We start from the raw sequence: 16,756 nt of genomic DNA, 5'->3' as shown, positions 1-16,756 counted from the left end.
TCTCATTTTTAGGGGGAATTCATCCATTATTCACCGTTAATGTTTGGATAAAAAAATCCCAAAGGGATGAATATCCAAAATATTATTGGGAATAACTTCTTATTATTCGCTGTTAATATTTCGATAAAGAAATCCTAAGTGGTAAATAACCAAAATAGATTTCTAGGAATAATAAGTCATCACACATCCTTGAAAGAAGCCTTGATTATAATCGAGGACATTTCAATTTTTTACTCCACGGTTTACGAGCCATGAGATTTAAAACACTAAGGCAAAAATAGGTTTTTAAAGCGTCCTAGATTTCTAAATTTTTGTCCCTCCTCCTTGCGATTTACGAGTCACAAACTCTTAAAATACTGAGGGAAAATGAGCTTTTAAAGCGCATGGAATCTCCTTGGATTTCTATCTTAATAAATTTAGTTTGAATCAAACCTAGGAAAACTGATGGGATTAGAAAACACCAACACCATAGCAATTCTAAAGCAAACTAAACACCAAGCACCTTACCTTAGGTAGGGCGTACTAGAGGTGTTAATACCTTCCCTTTACGCAACCAGTCCCTTGTCTTAGAATCTCTAAAAGACCAATTAGGTTTCTTAGTGACCAAAATACTAGGTGGCGACTCCCTTATTCACACAATAAAAAAATAACCCGAAATCAATCGAGGATCGCCGCGCTCCGCTGCGAGGGTGCGATAGACTTCATTGAGGATTTTTCCTGTAACAATTCAAAAAATATTTGATGCAATGTTTTTCAGGTTAGATGACATGTATGCATCCTTACCTGGTTTGAAATATAGGTCCCCTCTCTTTGATGTTCCATCATCATAGGGTATCTTTGTTTGTTATCCAAATATCTTTGCTCTTCTGGTTGACTAGCTCATTTGTGTTCTAGCCATTTACTCAAATGTAAGTGCATGCCTATTCTAGGTTGTCTATGATGATTACTGCTTTCATTGTTTATCAAGCATGACCATGCCCCCAAGTATTGTGTTGTTTGATTCATCAAGAAAGAGCTTAACAAATCATTCATCTTCTAGATTATCTTGGTAATTGTTCTCTGATTGGTTGTGCATCTTACCAACACCTATCAAAAGGTTTTCTAGTGTCGTCCTCATCTTAGATTGCTAATCATCCACAGACTTGCCTCCAGTTGAAATAATACTCTTCAAATATATGTTATCATCAACCTTCAGGGATTATCAGGTTGTCCAAACATGTATCTCATAGCTTGCAGTAAAAGGTTCATCGTTGTATGCTTAGTGTTCTTCTCAATGAATTCCTCTCAACTCATTTAATCAGATTATGAAAGAAATGCTTTTGCATCATCAATGATGTTCATTTTATTGCCCATATTCATGCAATGAAATGTACCTTTGGGTTTTGAAATAGATGGTCCCACAATCAGTCTAAATGGTTTCCATCCTTCTAATATTTATTAAAAAGTAGTTGCGCGATAACATCTGTCAGAAGTAATAGCCATGTTTCAGAGCATTGTTACATGTGCCCGCTCGACGTCATGGCGATCATCCACTCTTGTAAGTATGAATCCGGGAAAATTGAGAAAATAGGAAAGACAAGGAATTCTTGTCTTTTATTAGTGGAATAGAGAAATGGAAGTCATCGCCTAGTATTTTGGTCACAAAGAACCCTAACTAGTCTCAAAGATTGGGCACAAGGATTGGTTGTATAAAGGGAAGGTATTACCACCCCAAATACACCCTACCTAAGGTAAGCTGCATTGTTTGATTGTTTGATAAAAGCTAAGGTATAGTCATGTTTTCTAGTTATTGGTCTATCTAAGGTTTAAGAAAAGTCATCCTTAATAAGGAGATCTTTATCTTATCGGGTAAAACCTAAACTGTAACATCCCACATCGAAAAAAAAGTGTCCAGAGTTAAGGCATATTAAGACATATGGTACCTAACCTTGTAGGACATGTCTTGGGGCCTATAGGCTGCCAAAAACAAAACCATCAGACGTGGAAGCCGGGTCGGACTAAGCCATAATGGACAATATTCTGTAAAGGGGAGTGGTTCAGGCCTCACATATGGTATCAAAGCTTAGGACAACTCATTCTTAAAGTGGGGGGATTGTAACATCCTACATTGAAAAAAAAAAAAAAGTGTCCAGAGCCAGGGGATATTAAGGCAGTTAGTACCTAACCTTGTAAAACATGTTTTAGGGCCCATGGGCTACCAGGAACAAAACCGTGAGGTGTGGAAGCTGGGTCGGGCTGAGCTATAACGGACAATATTATGCAAGGGGGAGTGGGTCGGACTTTATATAACCGTTCAAACGTCAATAAAAAAGAACTATCTTTTTAATAACAGAAATAAGTTTTACATGTAAATTTGTAATCTCAGATACTAAAAGAAAACAAAATATTTTTTGGGTATTTTTGAAATATTGGCCTAGTTCTCATGGCTTTAATAAACTGGTTATTAAAGCCAAAATGCAGCTGGACATATTTGTTTTTGAATTTGTTTTATTAAAATGTGATATCATTTTTTTTTTTATCTTGGACTTGGTCGTATGCATGAAAATAAGATATTTTTTTTTATAATTTTTTTCCAATGTTTTGATGAAAACTGGTATTTTAATACCGGATTTTGTATCTTTAGGGTATAAAAATACAAACCAATATTAAGCAAAGTTGATAGAAAATACACACAAAAATCACAAAAAAATAAATTTGAAAAGATTTTTAAAAAAAAATGTTTTTCGACTAGGCCTGACCCTACCTAACTATTTTGGTCTGGGCCGGTTATGTCCAGCCCAGTAAATAATGGATAACTCTTCACTATTCACTTACAGAACAGTGGAGGCTGCACGCAGAGAAAGAGAAGAGGAAAATAAAAGAGGGGGAAGCTGACCTGTGGTGGCGGTGTTATTGTTGACGGTGGGCGAAGAGGAGGATTGATGGTGGTTTGCGGTGGACACTACTGGTTGTTATTCCTCTTTCTTTTTATTTTTTTCTATCTTTCTTCGGTTATCTCTTCTCCTTCCCTCTATTTTTCTATTCTTCTCCTTTTGTTCTCTGGTTATGGTGGTGCTTCTAGTGGTGGCGTTGAGGTGATTGACAATGGTTCACAATGAGGAACGGTGGCAGTTGTTGTGGTTCTTCTTCTTCCCTTTGTAGAGACACCAACCTCTTCTTTTCTCTTTCTTATTTCCCTTTGTTTTTCTTTATTTGATTTCTCTATATTCTCTTGTCCTCTTCTCTGTTTTGTTTTCGTCCCTCACAAGGTTCTTTTTTCCTCTCCTTTTCTGGTGGTATTTATAGGGGCAGGGGGAGCGGGATCGACCCTACCGCTGTCCCATCATGGCGATGCAGAATGAGGCCACCCTACCCTATCCTAGTGCCGGGTAAGGTGGCCAATTGGGAGCCGCTTGCAAGATGCGTCTCCCATGGTTTTTTCATCATGAAGGGGTATGGCTTGCGTTGGGTTTTAGGTTTTAGTAGTGCTCGAGCAAGTGGGGAGGGGAGGGGAGCGAGGCGGGTGTTGTAACCCATTTTTGGGTCCCCATAAAAATAAATAAAATAAATAGCCAAAAAGATCAGAAAAAATAATAGCAGGCAGAAGCGCTCAAAAGATGGTCGGAAAAATTGGTCAAGGAAGTTTAAAATACAAAGATCGGATTTTTGGCAGTATATTCTTGTATGATGAGACCCCCGTTGGAAAAGAAATTTTGAATTTTTAGGCAAAAAGTCCAAATTTGGATGTTTATGGACTTAATTGGATTTTTAATTGAATTTATAGAGGATTTGATTGCAAGAAAATTTGATTTTTAAGTCAATTTGGGCTTTAATTAGAAGAAATTAAAGTTCTAGGGCCAAATTATAATTTTTAGGAATTTATTAGGCCAAATCAGGGGCTTAATTGCATAAATATTGAAGTTTAATGGCCAATTAGGGACTTAATTGAGAAAATACGAAACCAGGGACCAATTTGGAAAAGGCGCATAAATAGGGGGGCTGTATTGGATTGATTTAGGGGCTTAATTGAAGAAATTGGAAGTTTATTGATCAATTGAGGGCTCAATTGTATAAATCAGAGACCAAGGATCGAAGTGAAAAATGCGGCCAACTATAAGGACGGGGACTGAATTTGGCAGGGATGCAATTGAAATATACAAAAGATAATTGAGGGCTGATTTGAAGATTGACACGTTCTAGCGCCTAAAATGAAACGGCGCGTTTTCTCCAAAACGACACCGTTTCATACATTTTATCAAAAACAAAGAGAGAGAGAAGGGTCGAACGGTGCCGTTTTGAATGGCACTGTTCCCCTTTCTTCTTCCCCCCGAACGTGCAGCAGGGGAAGAAGAAAGGAAAGCTTTGTTTAAATCTTCCTTTCCCTCTCTCGCCTCGAGCCCACCGAATGACCCGACGCCCCACACCTTGGGACCACCGAAACCGAAGCCACTGGCCGACCACCCGCCGCACTGCCGAAACCGAGGGAGGCACGCCTGGATAGCTGCGCCCCCCCGACCAGCCGCCGCGTGACCTGCTCCCCATGCTCCACAGTGAAAAGCCACGATCACTGGCTCTATAAATAGGACCCAACACAGCAGCAAGAGGGGGGGACGAAAAAAGAAAAGGGGAGAAGAGAGAACCCGAAGGGAAGAGAGAGAGAGGACTGGAGGAACGAAAGAAAGGGAATAAACCGGAAACGGAAGGAAAACCGAACCTGAGAGGGCCACCGAAAACCTAACATTGAGAGGAAGGAAAGCTAGAAACCGCGAGGGAACGTACAAAACGAAAGCAAAGCAGCGAACCGGGAAGAACGTCGCCAAACCGGTGGAAACATCCACAGCGCTGCTTGGAACCACCAGCCTCCACCGCAGCATCGTCAGCGAGGAAGTCCGACCAGCAGCACCACCTCCGCCGTGCCAGGTACGCTTTCTCCCCCCTACATTTTTTTTTCTTCGCTGCACGAGTTTTCCTCCTGCATGTAGAATTGTTCTGCATGCAGGAGGCGGGGAGGGAAAAATAATTCCCCCCCCCCGTTCAGTTTACGTTGCTGGGCCAGGCTGATGCTGGCCCAGCATTGTCTTTTTTTTTCTTCTCTGGGCCAGACGGGTTCTGTCCTAGAAATATTTTCGGCGTGGGCCAAAATGGTTTTGGCCCAACCCTACGGTCTGGGTCGGGTCTGGCCCAGACAAAGATAGGAGAGTTGTTAGGCCGAGTCCGGCCCAATCCCTTTTGGGGCTGAGTCCGGCCCAGTTAGTTGGGCCAGCCCAGCCCACATAATATATTATATTATATATTATAAATTATAATATATTATATGATATATGTGTGTATATATATTATAAAATAAAAAATATATATTCTGAAAAATCCTTGAAAAATATTGTTGATTTTTCTGTGTATTTCGTATAAAAATGGATTAATATTGGGTTGTATTTTTATACCGTAAGGATACAAACCTGGTGTTAAAATACCCTATTTTCATAAAAAAAAAATACATACAAAAAAAAAGAAAAAGAAAAAAGAAATGTTTTGTTTTAATGCATACGGCCTAGTCTCTCCAATATATATATATATATATATATATATATATATATATATATATATATATATATATTATAACATCATAGTTTCACACAACAAAGGCAATTTCAAAACAATATATGTATTAGCATGCATTTTGGCTTTAATAACCAGTTTATTCAAGCCATGAGAACTAGGTCAATATTTCAAAAATTCCAAAAAAAATATTGTGTTTTCTTTTAGTATTTGGGGTTACGATCTTATACGTAAGACGTATTCCGAATATTAAATTTTTTTGTTAACGTCAGAATTACCTATTAAGATAAGGATCTCCTTACCGAGGAGGACTTTTCTTGAACCATACCAACAACTAGGAAAACACGAAAAGACCTTAGATTTTATCAGACAATAAAACAATGCAGCTTACCTTAGGTAGGGCGTATTTGGGGTGCTAATATCTTCCCTTTACGCAACCAGTCCCCGTACCCGATCTCTGAGACCAGTTAGGGTTCCTAGTGACCAAAATACTAGGTGGCGACTCCCATTCCATTTTTTTTTCCACCAACAAAAGACAATATTTTCTTGTCTCCCCATATTTGCCAAATAGATATATATAGATTTACATTGTAGATTTAAAATGGAAAACAAAACATGTAATTTTCACCGCGACGCCGCACACGTGCGACAGCGGGAAGAAACAAAAAAAAAAAACAAAAAGTTTCTCTTCCCTAGTTGCACGTCTAGGGGAAGAAGAAGAAGAAGAAGAGTGCCGCTTAAAACGACATTGTTTTGTGTTTCTCTCTTTCTTTTGTGGGGACCCAAAAATGGGTAACAACAAGGATAAACCAAAATGATGATATGAAAATGTCCTTCATGTGCAACATTGTCGCACAGTTAATTTTAGTGGTGTGCAGTAATAAAATATAAGGGATTTTAGAAAATTAATATTTGTAACATTTTTTTTTTTACAAATTTGTCCTTTTGATACCATCATTTGACATTGTTTTTTTTTTTAAAAAAAGGGCTTTGTAATTCTTTTTGTTTTCTTTTATTTTGGGTTATCATTATCTCATAATCCTAGGCTACGGGTTTAGCATGTTAACCGTAGTTGACTTAATTTTTTTATATAGAGCTATTTTTTTAAAAGAAAATTAAATATTTTTTCAATCCTGTCCTTCAAAATCCAATTTGGTCCTTATATATTTAAATGGTTGAAAATTAAGCTACATTGATTTTTCCCTTTTCAAAAAAGGTTTTTTTTGTTGTCATATTATCACAATTACTATATTTTTTTTATTTGGCCCATTCAATATCATTATGTCTTTTTTTAACTCGAATTAAAATAAAATCAATTTATTTGATGTTAGGACTCAAGTAACAAAATTTTCTCCTTTTTTTAGACATGTTTGCGTCGTTTTTTTTTATATAAACAAATGACCCTACGGTGTAGCATGGGTTACTGAGCGACCTTGAAGTTTCGTAATAAAGTTTTCTTCCTTGGAATGATTGTGAAATCAATGCAAATTAAGTTAGGATCCAATCGATATCACAGATAAAAATCATTGCAAGCATATTTCAATTATTTGGATGTACTGTGCCCAGTCTGTTCTAAATGGAATCTTAATTTCATCCACACAAAAAATAAAGGAATCCAAACTTATTGATGGTATCTAAATGACCAATAATTTAGAGTTTATAGTATCGTACTTGAATACTCAATTAGTACAGTGCTTTCAGCTGTCAACATCCAAACGAAAACTATACCATTGTTGTCTTCGGCATTGGTCGTAAAAAAATCTTCCCAGGTACCGGCTGGTTCGTCTCGGTTTTAATTAAAAAATTAAATTAAATCGAATTATTTGTTAAAAAAATGAATTCCAATGTAATGATACTCTTTAGTTTTTTAGTAGTTATTTCACCAACGCGGGATGAATAATTTATATTTTAGGAAAAAAAATAAACATGCAAGCTTTCCTAATATGTTTTTTATAAAAGAAAAATAATTATAATTATAAATTAAAAAACATATGCATATATTATTTAAATAAATTGAAAATTATTTATGCCAATAAATACAAAAAAATAAAATGTTAACTCATCTATTAAACTTACTTCACTGCAAGTCAAATATATTTTTTATAACGCAACAAGTAAAACACTATTTTTTTAGTCTTTATATAATAATTTTTCATAAAAAAAAGTGTAAAGACAGAGAGAGAGAGAAAATTACAAAAAAAAATTACAAAAGAATTAAGATAAAAACAAAAAGATTGACATAAATAAGGCAGTGTAGAGTGATAAATATTTTAAGTGTAAAGAATTAAAAATAATAATTTTTTTTCCAAAACAAAAGTGTAAAGGAAAAAAAAAAAAAAAATATTTCAAAAGTATGAAGATAGGAATAGAAAAATGTGATAAATAGTCAAAGGATAAAGTGAAAAATATAACAAGTATAAAGAAGAAAAAGGGAAAAAAATATAAAAATTATTACAAAAAAAAAAAATTACATATTTGTCATCATTTAAGTAACAAAATTGGAAAAATTCACAGTTACGCCATTTCTATAGTGAAAGATTTTAAAGAGGTAAAAAAATAAAACAGTGTTGCAATTGCTACACTAAAACACTATTTTCTTAGTCTTTGTATAATAATTTATATAAAAAAAAAAGAAGTATAAAGAAAAAAATTACAAAAGAATGAAGATAAGAACAAAAAAAATAGCATAAGTAAGTCAAGTATACAGTGATAAATATTTCAAGTATAAAGAATAAAAAATAATTTTTTTCCAAATAAAAGTGTAAAGAAAAAAAAATACAACTAAAACAAAACATTATAAAAGCATGAAGATAAGAGAAAAAGTGTAAATAAAGGGGAAAATCTAAGCAAATATTTTTTCAAAAAGAAATAAAAACTACATATTTATCATCCCTACAATAGCAAAATCGAAAACAATTATAATCTGCAATGAAAGATTTTAATGTAGTAAAAAAATAAAAAATAAAAAAAAAAAAAATATATATATATATATATATATAGTAATTGCTATAATAAAACATCATTTTCTTAATTTTTGTATAGTGTTTTTTTCAAAAGAAAAGGTGCAAAGAAAAATTACAAAAGAATACAAGACAATAAAAATAAGAAAAAAAGGAATGACGGAAGTAAATCAAGTGTAGAATGATAAATATTCTAAGTGTAAAGAATAAAAAAATTTCTTCCAAAAAAAGTATAAAGAAAAAAAACTAAAAAACTAAAAAACAATTATTACACAAGAATGAAAATAAAAACAAAAAATTAATGATAAATAAGCATAGTGTAACGTGAAGAACATGCCAAGTATAAAGGGAAAAAATAAAAAACAATTCCAAGTAATTTTTTTTACTATAAAATAAAAATTATAGAATTTTCATCTCCACAATACCTCTACCATAACAAAATTAAAAAAAAAATGATATCATTTCTACAGTGAAAAAAGGTTTCATTTTATTATATGTATAATTTTTAAAAAAATCAAATTAGTCAATGTTTCTTTTAATTGTGTTTTACATACTTTGACGTAATCAATCTTATTTTTTTTGTGGATATTTTTTGTTTTTTTATTTTAAAAATAATACCATTTGGTTCGGTTTAGAATCCTCACAGCTTCATCTTTATGTTAGGGCAATGCCTACAGTCGTTGGTGGAGGTTGTTTTTCATTGGTGACACTTTCTTTTTTTCTCTCTTTTCTCTCATTTCCTCCCCTGAAAATTTTTGCTAGCGATGTAAAATTTTGGAGTGATCCTTTAATTTATTGGGATTTTCAATTTGGTTCTTATTATTATTTTTTTAAAAAAATTGTTCCTGACTCTTTGGTAAAATTTTGATTTGTTTGAATTTCATCATTCAATCCAAATTTATGATATGTTATTTTTTTTTCAATTTATTCCTTATTATTTTGATTTTATTTTGGTCATAGTTGAGAATAATGGAATGTGTTAGGTTGTGCCTTAACCAACCTTTCTATTTATATAGAGGCAGTAGAACACTGCAGTAATTGTAATGATTACAACATCCTATATTAGAATCCTATTCTGATAGATACATGAGTAACTGTAATGATTACAATATCCTATATTAGAATCCTATTCTATAATAGTCATTTTGTTAAATTAATTTTCTTTTTAATTTTACCCTTCAATAAAAAATAAAAAAAAACTAGTTTCCTTCTTCTTTTTTTATTTCAATGTTGGTCCTTATTCTTTTTAATTGTAAGTTTTTATTTATATCCTTATGTATAATTGAATTTTTTTTTTCAATTTCATCCCTCAATATTTGATTGGTTGGGTGTTGGATCTCATGACATTTTATTTATTTATTTATAAATATTTCTTTTTAATACCATCATTTGACTTTGTTTCTTTTCTTTTAAAAACAAATAATAGGCTTTGTAATTCTCTTTGTTTTCTTTTCTTTTGGATTATCATTATCTTATGACCTGAGCTGCGGGTTTGGTATGTTAACCCAGGTTAACTTAATTTTTTTTATAGACCAATTATTTTTTAAGAAATTTTAATCTTTTTTCCAGTCCTGTCCTTCAAAATTTGGTTTCGTCCTTGTGTATTTAATTGGTTGATAATTGAGCTACATCATATTTTTCCTTTTGAAAAATTTCTTTTATATTGCCAGATTATCACAATTACTTTTTTTGGGTCTATTCGATATCATTGCTTTACTTTTAAAATTTAATTAAAATAAAATTAATTTATTTGATCAAGTCGCATCTATGACCCGAATCATAAATATTTTTTTTAAACATGCTTGTGTTTTCTGAACATTATTTTTTTAAGCAACCTTGAAGTTTCGTAATAATGTTTTCTTCCTTGGAATGATTGTGAAATCAATGCAAATTAAGTTATGATCCAATCGATATCACAGATAAAAATCATTGCATGCATATTTCAATTATTTGGATGCACTGTGCCCAGTCTGTTCTAAATGGAATCTTAATTTTATCCTCAAAAAATAAAGGAATCCAAACTTATTGATGGTATCTAAATGACCAATGATTTCGAGTTTATAGTATCGTACTTGTATACTCAATTAATTTAGGTTCACTTGTTTACTGCAGTGCTTTCAGCTGTCAACATCTAAACGAAAACTATACCAGTGTTGTCTTCGGCATTGGTCGTTAAAAAATTTTTCCCAGGTACCGGTTGGTTCCTCTCGGTTTTAATTAAAAAATTAAATTAAATCGAATTATTTGTTAAAAAAATGAATTCCAGTGTAATGATTCTCTTTAGTTTTTTAGTAGCTACTACTATATTTTTTGTAAGCTTCGCAGCGGGTTAATATCAATTTTTTTAAAATATTAAAAATATAAAAAATATTTTAAGGGATTTTAGTCTGGCAGTCATTCCAGACCCAGAAGACTTGAGTTTGGCAATCATACTAGACTCAAGCGACTTGATTTTGGCAGCCTAGTAAGATCTAAGCGAATTGGATCTTGCAATCATGCAAGACCCGAGCACTTTGGGTTTGGCAGCCTTGTCAGACTCAAGCGCCTTAGGTCTATTTAGGTCTGACAGTCATGTTAGACCCAAATGTCTTGTGTAGTTTTGTTTGGGTGTGTCTAGGCTCGGGTGCAGGCCTATATATATATATATATATATTAGGTGTAGTGCTTATCAGAATCTGAGCAGATGATAATTAAAATGCTGATACTTATATAAATTTTTTCATTAAAAAAAAAATATCGTTAAAGTATTATAAACAGAAATTCAAGTACAGAAATTATTTATAAATAACAAATCATCACAAAAATCTAATTTAACATTTTAGATCTAAAAATTAAAATCATATCTTCCTATTGAAATTATTCATGTCTTATATTCATGAATTTGTTATTGCTTCAACATAAATTCTATCTTCTCTCTTCTTCTTCTTTTGTCTTTTTTATGATTTTTTAATATTTTTTTAATCAAACTCAATGTAAAAAAAAATGTTTATTTAATGGGTGATCATTTGTGATTTTTCCCCAATGACAACATTATCATTATTTTTTTTAATAATATTGGCTATATGTGTTTAGTTTCATTCTACAATTTATTTAGTTTTTTTTAAAAAAAAAAAATTATCATGCTTATCTAAACCCTTTATGTAAATTTATGTTGCAAAGGAGGTTTCTTTAAAGATATTGGTGATTTATATTTAAATTTTATGTCAGACCCAATTTACAGGCCGACAAACCAAGCCAAACCCAATTTTTAGGTCTGGCAATTTGCTAAATCTAAGAGTCTTGGGTCTGACAATTATAACAAGATCCAAACACCTTGGGTTTGGAAGCCTTACCAAGTAGAAGCGACTTGGGTGACTTTGTTTAGGTGTGTCTATCAGAATTTGAGCAGGTAATCATTAAAATGTTGAGACTTATAAATTGTTTTAAGTTTTTATAAAAAAAAAAATATTTAAAATATTTTTGAAATATCCTAAACAAAAATCCAAGTTCATAAATTATTTACAAACAAAAAATCATAACATAAATCTAATCTAACAGTTTAGATCTAAAATTTCGAATCATATCTTCTTATTGAAATAGTTTATTTTTTATGTTTAAGAATTTGTTATTGCTTCAATAGAAATTCTATCTTCTCTCTTTTTTTCTCTCTCCTTTTTTTGTCTTTTTTATAAATTTATATATTTTTTAATCTAACTCAATGCAAAAAAAAAAACATTTATTTAATGGGTGGTTGTTTGTGATTTTTCACCAACAACAACATTATTTTATATATTTTTTAACAACACTAAACTATATGTGTTTAGTTTCATTATACAGTTTATTCAGTTTTTTAAGTGCTTCTTCTGCCCTACTTTATAGCATCTATTGCTATATGAAAGAGTACGTCATTTCATCGCACGCTATTAGGAAGAAAAGATATAGAGCCCTCCTGAATGGAAGACTTAATGAATCTGGAAGAAAAGATATGGTTGCCAAACCCAGTCACGAGGGTCTGCCATAGTTGCCAGGTCTAGGCATATAGTTCCAGACCTAAATGACTTGGTTCTAGCAAACCATGCTAGACCCCAGCTTCTTGGGTCAAGGTACTTGGGTATGATAAACATGTTTGATTTGACAAACAATAAATAAAAAGGACAATTATGAACTTTAGTTGTCAGGAGAGAGAGAGAAGAAAGAATAAAAAAAATAATCAATCACTAGCGGCAATTCAACCATTATCTATCTACATGTGCCATACCATATAAAAGAGAGCATGGTTACACATCCATGGAGACAATGGTTGGCTAGATTTGGCCATCGAGAAGAGTCACACGCGCCTTCTAAATGGCGTGGGTGACACCCACTCACCAGGAAGAAAAGGAAAGCCAAAGAAACGTCTCGCACAAAAAGATGAGAAATTGAAAGTGAATCTACTATTACAATTCACAATGAAATGTCTCTTAATCTACAATGATTTCTCCACATCATTTAGCTTATGTTATAATTTCACTAGATGAATAATTTATTTTTTAGCCAAAAAAATAAACATGCAAGCTTTTCTAACGTGTTTACTTTTACAAAAGAAAAATAATCATAATTATAAATAAAAAAAAGCCTATGTATGCATTTAATTAAATAATGGAGAACTATTTATGCTAATAAAAGCAAAAACATGTTAGTGCATCTATTAGACTCACTTCACTGCAAGTCGAATAAATTTTTTTTTATAATGCAAAGTAATGAATGTGTAAGTGTATTTTCAGACATCGAGTAAAAAATATAACTATGAATTAAAAAGTTGATGCTTACGTACAATAAAATAAAGTGAATATCATATGCATTGCTAAAGACGTGTAAGATTTCAATCTAATTTTTACGTAGTAAAATAATAAGACAATGTTGCAATTGCTAAAGTGAAACACCATTTTTTTAGTCTCTATATCATAAATTTTCAAAAAAAGAAGTGTAAAGAAAAAACTTACAAAAAAATTAAGATAAAAACAAAATGAATGGCATAAATAGACCAAGTATAGAGTGATAAATATTTAAAGTGTAAAGAATAAAAAATATTTTTTTTCCCAAAAAGAAGTGTAAGGAAAAAAAAATGAGCCAAACAAAAATAATTTTGGTTTTTTTTTAATTTTAAAAAATATTATTTTTTTGGTTTCTCAAATCTAAAACAGAAAAATGTGCCAAACAGATTTTCTTTAAATTTTCTATGAAGTATTTTCAATTTGTTATCTCATAAAGGTCTTTTCAATTAATTTTATATCATATTTTCGACCAAATTGATTATTTTGTCCACTCCTTCTCAACAAAGGTCGAAGTTCCGTGCTGCACAACCCATGTCTTCATTTGATCACTTCAATATAAGAGTACAAGAAAAATGAAATCATGGAAGCTTGAACTCAAGATACCTTTCCCACCGTACCAATCGTCTTCTAAGCCATGTAGAGTTAAGGCTAGTCACATCCTCCAGCATCACCTAGAAGGAAGCTGGTGACAAAACTGTGTCTATAAAACCCCATTGCGCTGTTTTCAATTTGTAGAGCCAATAGAAAAACACTCACTTACAAGGCTGTAGACGCATATACTCTTGTACGTACCATGGCCGCAAAAAAATGCAGTATTCATATATTTCTGCCATTTCTCCTTATTTTAGCTACAAAAATAGTTTGTCGTCCTCTTGATGAGCAGGAATATATGGTGAAGAGGCATGAAGAATGGATGGTTCAACATGGACGTGTCTATGGAGACATGAAAGAGAAGGAGAAACGATACTTGATTTTTAAGGAAAACATTGAACGCATAGAAGCATTTAACAACGGTTCTGACCGCGGATACAAGCTTGGTGTGAACAAATTCGCAGACTTGACCAACGAAGAATTTCGTGCTATGCATCATGGATACAAGAAACAGTCATCCAAATTGATGTCTTCATCATTTAGACATGAAAATCTAAGTGCCATACCAACTTCAATGGATTGGAGAAAAGCCGGAGCAGTCACCCCAGTTAAAGACCAAGGCACTTGTGGTAAGTATACTTCATAATTTATCATAATAAATGGGAGGTTTATTTGTTTTTCATTTTGGTAACCCAGATATTCTGGTTGTGCAAATTTCGTATTTTTGTAAGAAAAAATCCATTAATTTTCCAGTTTTCTGATGTATGCTATTGACCTTTGACCAAACTAACTTCAAATTTGGAACCTTCTGTATTTGGGAGAGTCTTCCCTCCAAAATAAAGTGTATTTGATAAATAAGATGTTTTTATATTAAAATGATTCGTTTTATTTAGTTGAAAAGAAAAAAAAACTTTAGAAAGGATTATTTTCTTCATTATTTTATGATCACATGATATCTTCATATTAATTCTCAAACTTTGAAATAAAGTTTGTCTAAACCATGGACACCTAAACTAAAAACTATTTTTTTAAGAATTTAAACTAATAAAAAATTCCAAACTTAAAGTTATTTTGTTAAGCAGATAAATTGATGGATTTTTTACAGAATCTTTTGATTGAACAATTAAAAAAGTTGATGGACATATACCAACTCACTCGACAATGGACCAAGATAGCACACATCTAGCTCATAGAGACAAGCTGCACAAATCCCATGTTACTCCCTTCGTTCTAACAAAATTGTTTATATTCATTTTGTCAAAAAATATTGTGGTCAAAATATTAATTCTTGTATTTTCTTCCAAAATTTCTAATCAAAGCTACTTTGTAAAAGACATATAATTGGAAAGAGGTTTATTTTAGAAAATAATAAATAAAAATAGCTAACAGGTGCCCTAAAATTTGTTTGGTATTGCTGTGACGTGGGGGTAAAAAACAGTGTTTGGTAACTAGTTGTTTTCTTATATTCATAAATGTTAAAAATAGATAAATATGTTTCGTTAATTTATTTTATTGAGCTTCTGAGATATAGAATAATCAATAAGCGTTAAAATATATTGAAAATACTTTTTAACAAATATTAAGTGATTTATGATTATTTAATTAAGCGTAAATAAATTTTTTATAATAGTGATTTTTTATATAAAGTGGGGATATATAATTACTCCTAGTACTATTCTTTAATTGCCATAATTAAATACGGGAAGTTTCGAAATTGATTTGATTATGCTCGTTGATTTATATTTATGTTGAATGGTAGGGTGTTGCTGGGCATTTTCCGCTGTGGCAGCAGTCGAAGGAATTATAAAGCTTAAGACAGGTAAGTTAGTATCATTATCAGAGCAACAGCTTGTGGACTGTGATGTTGAAGGTGTGGATCAAGGCTGTGGAGGTGGTCTCATGGACAATGCTTTCCAATTTATTTTACGAAACGGAGGCCTAACAAGTGAAGCTGCTTACCCCTACCAAGGAGTAGATGGCACATGCAAAAGCAAGAAGACAGCATCTATTGAAGCAAAAATAACTGGGTATGAAGACGTGCCGGCGAATAATGAAAACGCTCTCCTGCAAGCTGTGGCCAAACAGCCAGTATCGGTTGCCGTTGAAGGTGGTGGATACGATTTCCAGTTTTATAAAAGTGGTGTCTTCAAAGGGGATTGCGGGACATACCTAGACCACGCGGTTACTGCAATTGGATATGGCACTAACAGCGATGGGACTAATTATTGGTTGGTGAAGAATTCGTGGGGAACCAGTTGGGGAGAAAGTGGGTATATGAAGATGCAAAGAGGCATCGGTGCAAGGGAAGGCCTCTGTGGTGTTGCCATGGATGCTTCTTATCCCACTGCATGAGTAAACGTTAAGGGTACCGTGTGATTAATTTTAAACTAAATTATCGATAATATATAGTGCTTGATTATAGATACTGTGTGGAAACTTTGTAAATATTCTGCTGCCACTGTTTATATCCTAGTCATGAATTGATGTAATTGTATAAATAGTTTCATTTAAATCTGAAGTACGTATTTGGTTTGCTAATATATATATATCTATGTACACTTCATATTTAACTTGGTTTTAGGACTTTGAAACTAGATATCTTGGATAACGGTTTATTACTAGAATCCGAGTTACAGAGTAAATCTTTTGGATATCCGACGGATTGATAAAACTAATAAGGAGAGGAATTAAGTTATTTAATTTAATCTTTAATGGAAGTGTATTATAACATAGGTGGAGGCATAAAGGCTGGGGTGGAGCTTTAGTCCAAGTTAAGATTTTATCGATATTTTATTAATAAATTAGTTACTTAGTAAATTCATTAAATTATATGTATAAAAAAAATATTATGTTATGTCTCCTTTTCTATCCTACACT

The 16,756-nt window shown here is 32.3% G+C and overlaps 1 protein-coding gene across 1 annotated transcript; it reads left to right on the top strand.

The window, feature by feature from the left end:
- The first annotated feature begins 13,899 nt into the window (after positions 1–13,899).
- LOC118062567 (senescence-specific cysteine protease SAG12-like) lies at positions 13,900–16,419 on the top strand. The gene is made up of 2 exons (XM_035076370.2): positions 13,900–14,508; positions 15,639–16,419. The coding sequence occupies exons 1-2, from the start codon at positions 14,082–14,084 to the stop codon at positions 16,229–16,231; spliced, it is 1,020 nt and encodes a 339-aa protein (XP_034932261.1). The 5' UTR covers positions 13,900–14,081; the 3' UTR covers positions 16,232–16,419.
- The last annotated feature ends 337 nt before the right edge of the window (positions 16,420–16,756 follow it).

This window comes from Populus alba, chromosome 4 (genome assembly GCF_005239225.2).
Source record: "Populus alba chromosome 4, ASM523922v2, whole genome shotgun sequence".
NCBI classification, from domain to species: domain Eukaryota; kingdom Viridiplantae; phylum Streptophyta; class Magnoliopsida; order Malpighiales; family Salicaceae; genus Populus; species Populus alba.
Note: the sequence above shows the minus strand (reverse complement) of the source record. Positions and strands in the feature narration are given on the sequence as shown.